At 46.2% G+C, this 9,472-nt stretch overlaps 1 protein-coding gene across 2 annotated transcripts in view; it reads right to left on the bottom strand.

Annotated features, from left to right (window-relative positions):
* Positions 1-59: 59 nt before the first annotated feature.
* Positions 60-9,472, bottom strand: part of lrrc2 (leucine rich repeat containing 2) — a 32,526-nt gene continuing 23,113 nt past the window's right edge. The window contains exons 1-11 of one of the 2 annotated variants that reach the window (XM_041041680.1): positions 6,100-6,204; positions 4,423-4,564; positions 3,879-3,994; positions 3,635-3,729; positions 3,391-3,547; positions 3,117-3,253; positions 2,476-2,621; positions 2,080-2,232; positions 1,505-1,677; positions 1,155-1,202; positions 60-1,124 (exon numbers count right to left, since the gene is read on the bottom strand). In XM_041041680.1, the coding sequence (XP_040897614.1) occupies positions 1,123-1,124; positions 1,155-1,202; positions 1,505-1,677; positions 2,080-2,232; positions 2,476-2,621; positions 3,117-3,253; positions 3,391-3,547; positions 3,635-3,729; positions 3,879-3,994; positions 4,423-4,559 (1,164 nt within the window). In that variant the 5' untranslated portion in view covers positions 4,560-4,564; positions 6,100-6,204 and the 3' untranslated portion in view covers positions 60-1,122. Of the gene's footprint in view, positions 1,125-1,152; positions 1,203-1,504; positions 1,678-2,079; positions 2,233-2,475; positions 2,622-3,116; positions 3,254-3,390; positions 3,548-3,634; positions 3,730-3,878; positions 3,995-4,422; positions 4,604-6,099; positions 6,205-9,472 lie in introns of those variants that run through there. The other variant, XM_041041681.1, reaches the window with a different exon arrangement.

The raw sequence follows: 9,472 nt of genomic DNA, 5'->3' as shown, positions 1-9,472 counted from the left end.
CAACAGAAATATTAAAGCGCCTTCAGGTTGTAGGTGAAAAGAAAAAGAAAAGATTTTATTTTTCACAAACAATATTTATTTAATTTTAAAAAATTTAAAAACACACACGTCACCATCAAAGCATCACACAGAAAGTTTAATAAAAATCAGTTCACAAATAAAAATACAAAAATAAAAACATGTTTTTCTTCATGTCGGAGCCAAATCTGTTTTAATAACAGTAATTTGTACTTTGACCTTTTTATCATAGGAATTAATCAATATCCTGATAGAACACTGTCTTTATTCTGACATTGTTTGTGGTCACAACTGAACTTTAGCAGAAAATGTACAACTTCACAAACTCAAACAAACAAACAGACGCAGAACGTAAAACACATCAACCATCAGACGTCACCTGCAGTTAAACCTGTAAGTTCCTGACGTTCAGACTTTTCTCTCTTTGGTCACAACTTTCCGACTTTGAAGCGATAAAGAGAAAACTAGAATCACGGCTGGGACCTCGATCATCCTGAGCGTGAGGAGCTTTTTCAAATACCACAAATTCAAAGATCAATATTTCTAACATGAGACAGTGAAATGATTCATGTGGGACTGTTTGTGAGACTCGTCTCTGAGTTCCTGTTGGAAATCTGATTTTGGAATGAAAAGTTTTTCTCAAGCAAAAACTCACTTGAAAACAAATTTTAAAATAAATCCACTGTTTGGATGTTTTCAAAACGATTTTCAATCGAACCTTAAAAAACTTAAAAAAACATTTCTGCAAAAAAAAAAGAAAAAAAGATGAAAAGTAAAAAATTCAACGACACAAATGTGACTTGTGAAAAGTCGGATTTCTGTCAAACATTTGACTCAGTCACAGAACTGAAGGTTTCATTTATTCATTTTCATTTTACTTCTCTCGTTTCATTGGTTTGACTCAGAATTTACTCATAAATTTAAATTAGTGGGACAAATTTATGACAAAAACTTTCATACGTTTCATTCAGAACATTTTCAGTTTCCTTGTCTCATTTTAACTTCTTACCTTCTAACTATGACTGAACAAGTCATTTTTCATTGGATTTGAAATGAAATCACCTTTCAGTCACTCATGGTGTCATCTAACCTTCATCCTCCTCCTCCTCCTCCTCCTCCTCCTCCTCCTCCTCCTCACAGCAGGCAGGAGATGGAGACCTTGGTGGTGGAGTAGGGGACGGAGTCTGGTGAGGGACAAACCACATGTCAGCTGGTTCACTTTAACTTTCTGTGTAACTTCTCTCTAAGTGATAGAAGGTGTGAGCATCTCGTGCACCCATCAGGTGTAACATTATCACCACCTGTCTGACACTGTGCCGGTCGCCTTCTGCTGCTGATCGGGAACAGCCCGCAGTGATACATCCCGCCCACTAACAGGTGGGATGATGATGATGATGAAGAGACAATCAGTGTGACTGACTTCACCTGTCGGGGCTCATAATGTTACACCTGAGTCCGTGTAATGAGCGTCAGATTGTGGCCTGACCTCGGTCCGTCAGCGTGCTGATGTACGCCTCCATGAACTCCTTCTCCCCGCTGTCCTTCTTCACCTCCTCCTCTCTCTGCTCTCTCCACCTCTGCTTCTTGCTCTTCTCTTTCTTCTCCTCCTCTTTCTTCTTCCTCTCTGCACTCGTCAGGTTGTCGTACAGTCGGATAAACCTGCAGCGGAACAGCGGACGCGGTGATTACAGTCTGCACACCTGGGCTCAGACTCACGGTAACCGCACGCGCACACAAACGCCCTGGTATTTAGAAAAGCGCTGAGCCCACACAGACCTCAGACCAGCACACACACGGTTACTGCAGAGTACACCTGAACTGAGGCGTCATCTAAACGTTAGTGTTGTTTACCTGTTTCTCTGATTCTTATTGTTTTTACAGTTTACACAACAATTTACACGAGTGTTGGAAACCTGTGAAAACCGAACTCACGCTCCCTGAACCTGCTCTGATTCTGTGCCTCACCAGACCCATGCTGCAGGTCCTGTCTTTCCGTCTGACTGCCTATACTGGACCTAAACTGGACCTAAACTGGATTCGGTGCTGGTGCAGTTTGTGTACTTGATGTCGGGGCTGCTGCACAGCTTGGTCGGGATGCAGGTGAGCTCGTCGCCGCTGACAACGATCATCTTGAGCGTGGAGATGTTGATGAGACACTGAGGGAGGTAAGACAGCTGGTTCTTGTGGACGAACAGTGTGACCAGCTGCTCCAACCTGAGACAGACACACAACATTTAGTCAGACAGATAAGAACGTGTGTTGATCAGTAGAGACAAAGCTCCACGCCCTCTGGAAATAAAAGAGCTCCACGTTAACAGGTGTTAACACACGTGACTGAGCTGCACACGTGTTTTCAGTCTAATCACTGGCTGCTTCTGAAACGTCAGACAGCGCCACACCCCGCGGACACCCAGGGCCTGTAATCAGAGTACAGGTGGTGCTGCCATCATCAGTTACCTGTCCATGTCCTGCGGCAGGTCGGTCAGGCTGTTGTTGCTCAGGTCCAGCAGCTGCAGGCAGCTCATCCTCAGAGCGCAGATGGGGATCGACACAAACCTGTTCTCCGCGATGTCCAGGTGAAGCAGCTGCTTCAGGCCGCTCAGCTGCAGGTGACAGCGACAAGATCATCATCACAACCCAACCGAAGCTCAGCTCTGATCAATACTCAGTTTGATTTAGAACCATCGGCAGGTTATCGATCGGCTGAACGATGAACGGAAACAGACTGATCACTTAAAGGAACAGTCTCTCTGAGAGTTTGATGTTCACGTTCATTCAGCTGGTCAGGTGACCAGATCCTCCTCCCAGCACCGACCACAGCTGACTAACATGCAGCTGCTCCCTCTGGTTTCCTCCGGCTCCATCCCAGGTCCAAAGACCTGCAGGCGAGCCGGTCAGCCCTGCGATGGACCGCCCACCCGCCCGGGGTTTGCCCCCCTCTCGCCCGGGAACAGATGGGACCGGTTTTAGTTGGGATTACGTGGCAGGCTGTCCTGAATTCTTCAGTCTTTTCTCTCAGTGAAAAATCTAACCAAACTACCTGTGTGTAGATGTGTGTTAGTGAGTCACCTGTGGACGGTCCGTCCTCAGCCTCTCACCTCAAACGGCAGCTCCGACAGGTTGTGGTTTCCCGCCAGGTTCAGTCTCTCCAGGTTCTCACAGTTTCCAAGCTCTGCAGGAACTTTGGACAGACGGTTGTAGCTGACGTCCAACTCCCTCAACCCAGTCAGTTTACCTGAGGAGGCAGGTGATGGTTGTTTGATACCATCGTTGCTCCACACACTAAATTTAAACTAAGAATAACCTGGATGAAAGAATCTGGATCCTGAGGAGCCGTAAACCGTAAACTACACGTTTGTTTTCCAGCCTCACCGATCTCAGGCGGCAGCTGAGCGATGGCGTTTTTGGGGATGTCGAGCACCGTGAGCTGAGTGAACAGGGCCAGGTAGTCAGGCAGCTGGCGGATCCTCGTCTCTCTGACGTGCCACTCCTTCAGGTAGGTCATCCACTGCAGCTCCCGGGGGAAGTCCTGGGAAATGCTCATGTTTTACCACGTATTTTTATAAAATATGAAAATGACTGAACGTGTGACTCTCACCCAAACCTGTTCGCTTACCATCCACCGATCTCCGCTCAGCTGGAAGATCAGTTTGTCCTGATCTGGATCCTTCTGATGCTGCTGAGCTGCCGGGCCCTGCTGCTGCTCTGCATCTGACAGGTAAACAACAACAACACAGACATGAACAAATACACAACAAAACCTCATCAGCAAATACAGATACACAGCAAATGTGAACAGATGCATTTACCTGTGTGTGGCTGCATGTCGGTAATACTTACCTGTGTACACCTGTACTCACCTGTGCACGTCTGGATATTGCTCTGTGTCGATCTCTCCAGGTAATGATGCAGCAGGTTCAGTTCCGTGGTCTTCAGGGTCTTACAGTAGATGCGGTACTGCCACTGCTGGTCGATCCTACACAGACAGACGCGTTCGTGAATCGTCTGCAGCGTCGTACTGATTTCAGATCAGATTTCTTCACACTGGATTTTCCCGCTCATTATCCAGACCCGCGACCTTTCTGCTCTGTGGAGGCCGCGGACTCTGACCTCAGCGCTGATGTTGGGGTATAAATAGAAGGTCTGTGTTCATATTTCTAAAATCAGCCCTGACTCTCATAGTTCAGCAGTCAGCTGTGTCTGACTCAGTGCAGTGAAATACTTTAAAGTTGGTTCACTGAGACTGGTGGAGCAGAGTTCTGAGCACTGAGCTGGTCTCTAACCCTGAACACGTTCAGTTAGTCTGAGACGTTATCAGTGGTGTGTGACCTGCGGTCCCTCAGTGAAGGTAAATAACTCCCATGTCTGAGACACGTGCTACCTGTGTGGCTGTTATCATCTTACCTGGCGAGTGCGCTCTGCTCGACCCTCTCCTGCTCCTTCTTCTGTCTCTGTCTGTATTTCTTCACTCGGACCTCCCAGAGTCCTCTGATCAGAGACAGATCGTAGACCGGGACGTCCACCTTCCTCTCCAAAACCATCTCTGCTGCAGGAGACAGGAGGAGGAGGAGGAGGTGGTGATGTAGCATTTTCTCTGTGTAGAAGCGCAGCCATTCGATGAGGCCACTGTCAATCAGTATACACCAGACTTCATAGAAAAAAAAACAAATTCACAGTAAAGGATTCAGATCTGCCGGGTTCCTCCACCGAGTTCAGTTTGTCTGATAAACTAACAAATCAACAAAGAGACACAGGTGTGTGTGTGTGTGTGTCTGTGAGTGTCTGTGTCTGTGTCTGTGTGTGTGAGTGTGTGTTTGTGTGTGTGTGAAATCTAACAGCTAATTTATTATTAATTTATTGTCTGAATTCACAAAGTGTGTAAACATCAGCTCGTGTATCAACCATCTTTTTTTTCTTGAATCAGGCCTAAGCTCAGAATGTGGAAGACTGATGGTGTCAAACAACCGTCCCCTGTCTCCTCAAACTGCTGTGTCCAAGGTCCAGGAAGACCAGTCAGGTAAATTCGACCGTTACAGTAACAGCACTTTACTGTGGGACAGCTGATGTTTTCCTGTCTTAGCTTCACTGTAACCAACATTATGAAGTAACATGAAAAGCTGCAGAGTTTCCTGAGCTGTGGTCCGGAGGCCGTCGTCCTCTCTGGTCTCCAGGTGGACTTAGTATCGGTTCTGGCCTCTGACCTACATGCAGCAGTGACTCTCATCTCTCAGCAGGACATTAATATGACAGACATGATGGCCACTGGAGGCTGTTGATGTCGCTCACGTTCTGACGCGTCTGCCAACATCACAGCAAAGTTCACTGCCCCTAGCAGGGAGCAGAGAGAGGGCTTTTACTTTGAAAAAATGCTGATTTCTCTCTGCTAGCTTCCTGACGGTGATGTGACGTGATGTCTGTCAGTGTGTGAAGAAGCCGATCTACAACTGTTGGATGGATTGTCTTTAAGTGTGCGTCACATGTTCGTGATTCCCAGAGGACAAATACTAATGACTGTTGATCCTCTGACTTTTCTCCGGCACTAACATACTGACCGAGGACACTGCTGCTACGAGATGAAGGCGGTGGGACTCTACTTCCTATGAACCATCAGTCATATACAGCCTGTCCACTGGCAGGAGGACAGACTGGCAGGAGGACAGACTCGTGCACACATTAGATCATCGTCTCATTATCTTGTAAAACTAAAACTCAGAAGGAGAAGTGACGTGAGAAGTGTTCAGATCCTTTACCTGAGCAAAAGTACGACAATGGGAAAATACTCCACAGACTACAGTATCACAGTAAAACGTAAACCGTCCCCTGTGACTGCTCGCTGACTCCTCGGCCTCAGACAAGACAAAAATCTGTAACAGCTGGCTGAAGCTCAGCCGTGTGTCTCCTGTGTGAAGCTGTAACTGCAGGAGAATGAAGCATGAACTGGAAAGTAAAGTACGGCTAACTAAAAATGGCACCGTCCTCCTGTGAACGCACACACAGCCCGTCTCTGTAAAACTAGACATGTGACAGACGTGTGTCCACTCTGTATATGACCCAACATCAAACATCCAGGTGTGTTCTTACCTGTGTGTCCCCCGTTAACGTCCTCCTGTCTGTTTACTTTCACCAGCTTGTTTACTGAGACTGAAACACACACAGAGCTGTGATCTGACTCTGCGTGTGTGTGCGTGTGTGTGTGTGTGTGTGTGTGTGTGTGTGACACAGCGTTCTATTTTTACCACCAGAGATGTGACCCTTGCTGCGTGTGTGTGTGTGTGTGTGTGTGTGTGTGTGTGTGTCACATGATGCCGGTGGCCCGATCCCTGCCCACACACAGTATTTATCTGGATCACTGACATAAAGACCTGCTCCCTGTGAACCTGAGCGCTGAGTGAAACCTGCTTCGTTCACAAACTCATGATGACGAAGTGAAAACAGGTTTTTAGAAATTTCAGAGACGTCAGAGTTCAGACTCTTTGCTGTGGCTTCAAACTGTGATCAGCTGCTTCCTGTTTGCTATAATTATCTTTGAGATGAGTCCAGAGCTCGAGCGGAGTCCACCTGAACAGACTGGACAGATCAGAAAGGCTCACACCTGCATACATAAGGTCCCATAATTCACCCTGTCTGTCAGGACAGAGCCATGATGTCCTCTGAACTGTCTCTGAGTGTTCCTGGGACACTGAGTCCTCCCTGTAAATATCCAGCTTCATGACGGTTACAGTCAACACGTATGTAAAGACATTCACAGCGTGTGTGCTCAGCTCCTTTAAATACAGACACACATGCTGACGGTATATTTAAGCTGCATGTTGATGCAGTGCTGCAGACACAGCTGCAGCAGGAGCTAAAGTGACGACAGCTTTTTAAAAATATATTGAGTTAACTGTGCATGAATGACTTTATTATGTGGGATTTGATGGTCACACTATGGTTTTATATTTTAAATATTGCCTCTCAGGTGTTGAAGGTCGTGCCACAGTTCAAGCCCCAGAGATCCTCAAATTCATTTTATTTTGAAAGTGTTTCCTGCACCAGCTGTGATTCACAGCCAAAATAAGAGTTTCCAGTTCACCTGATAAACAACTGTTACAGCAGCCATCTTTATTATGGCTGACTTTATTATTCTTCATTCTGTTGTTATTTATTATTATTATTATTATTATTATTATTTACAAATGACTCTTACAAGCTGTTGCAGCTTGTCAGTCAGACCTTCAGTCCAGGTTCTCAGGTCAGCAGTGGCCTGTCGTAGTTCTGCAGCCGCTCCACACGGGGGCGCTGCCTCACAGACAAACACACAGTGGTGCTGTGTAAAGACACACAGCTCCCACAGTGTAGATGTGTGTTTGTTTTTGATCATGTTTTATGACATTTTCACGTCGTCCAATCGTTTGGCTCATACGACGTCATGTGGTGCAGAGCTGCTGGCTCAGCCATCTCTCAGCTCGAGTCCTGCACCGAGGACCGCAGAGTAAAGAGGTTCCAGGTGAGAGAAGGATCGTAGTGACTCTCCTCCTGAAGCTGTTTCCTTCCTCACTGACGTGTTTAAACACACTCACACTGTGTGTTGTATCTGAACTGACTGTTGTTTAGTGTGATTGGTTTAAGAGTCACATACCAGCAGCCGTGTGACACTGGCATGTTGGAATTATAACAGACTGCTGTTTATATTCGTACAGTGTGTGTGTGTATGTGTGTGTGTGTGTGTGTGTGTGTGTGTGTGTGTGTGTGTGTGTGTGTGTGTGTGTGTGTGTATGTGTGTGTGTGTGAGTGTGAGTGTGAGTGTGTGTTTAACACCCAGGGACAGCATCATATCACGCCCCAAGAGGGTTGAAATGTCAAACATGTGTTATCACCCAACTGGCCGATGGTGACCAACCACCAACACACACTCACGCACACACACATACACACACACACACACACACACATTCTCTCTCTCTCGCTCTCTCTCTCTCTCTCTCTCTCTCTCTCTCTCCCTCGTAAAATGTGTCCTGACGTTCATGACATCATTTTAAAACCAGATCACTTTCTGTTTCTACACACACAGCGTGCCTTCATGGTCTGCAGGATATATATGTCTGCAACACACACACACACACACACACTTGGCTAATCCAAACTCTGATTCTACCCTGAACCCTCAAACAGCCCTTTGAAGGTGTGAGGACCCGACCCCACACTGTGTTTCCATAACTACAGAGGACACTGGACTCACTCTCACATTCACCAGTTTACATTATGGGGACTTGTCTTTTGTGTTGACTGTGTGTGTCCCCACAATGTGAGTAATACAAGTACACACACACAAAGAAGCCAACACGTGTGAGTTATTTATCTTTAATGACGCGGGATGTAACAGCTGTCAGGGAGCGTGTGTGTGTGTGTGTGTGTGATGACTGACAGCTCATCACTCCTGTTGTGGTCTGATCTGTGTTCATTCATATGGCGTGATCATGGTCAGAGGGACTTTGCTCTGTCGTCATGGAAACTGGTGAAGACATTTGGAAATGACTAAAAGCTCCAGAGCAGCTGCTAAATGGACTTTAGCTGATTTTCACAGCAGTGACCTGGGACCAGTGAAAACTGGCGGTGTGGGAGGAGTGGGAGCGGCGGGGGCGGTGGGAACAGTGGGAGCTATGGAACCAGTGGGAGCGGTGGGAACAGTGGGAGCTATGGAACCAGTGGGAGCGTCAGTGGGAGGTCAGCAGCCACAGCTCGTTCTGTGGTTCCTGTAAAGTTTAACGAGCTTTCTGAGGTGAGGCCGTGATGTTTGCTGACGGCAGCTAAGATCACTTCTCTCTAAATCCTCCTCTGATGCAGCAGCTTTTACTCGAGCACTGAAATATGTTGCTGATCTGCATTTATCTGCTTTTGTTAGTTTACAAATGAAGATTTTTTCATATTTTTCACAGACATATGAAGAGTTTAGAAAATGTTTAATAAAACATTAAATACTTTAAATACTTTAAGTACATTTTCCTGATTGAACTTGAATAATTTGTAAGAATAATTATACTTTTACAGTGGTGTTGGTGTGTATCTGGAAACATCTGGAAACAGCTGGACTGGGATTTTCACATCTCTAAACCGCATTTCTGTCATTATTTCCTTAAACTCATCTTCATGGTGCAGCTAGATGAAAAGTCAGAGGATCGCCACAGTCAGGCTGATTCATCCTCTGAGGAACATGAACGGTTTTTATCTGTTGATATTTGATCCTGGACGTCCCCGACCACAGGGCTAAAACATTGTTCCATCGCGCAGACACTGTTTGGAAACGTCCACAGGAACCTTTACTGAACATTTCTCAAAATTAAAAATAGAAAAATTATTTCGGAGCTTCACCGGCCAATCAGAATCCAGCCTGGAGCCGAGTCAGGCAATAAAAAACTGCATCTATAAATAAGTTCATTCACACCTCTGAGCTCTCCCTCCATCCTCTGCTTCTTTC

Source organism: Toxotes jaculatrix, chromosome 7, assembly GCF_017976425.1.
Source record: "Toxotes jaculatrix isolate fToxJac2 chromosome 7, fToxJac2.pri, whole genome shotgun sequence".
Taxonomy (NCBI): Eukaryota; Metazoa; Chordata; class Actinopteri; family Toxotidae; genus Toxotes; species Toxotes jaculatrix.
The sequence above is the reverse complement of the archived record's forward strand: the minus strand, read 5'-3'. Positions and strand labels throughout refer to the sequence as shown.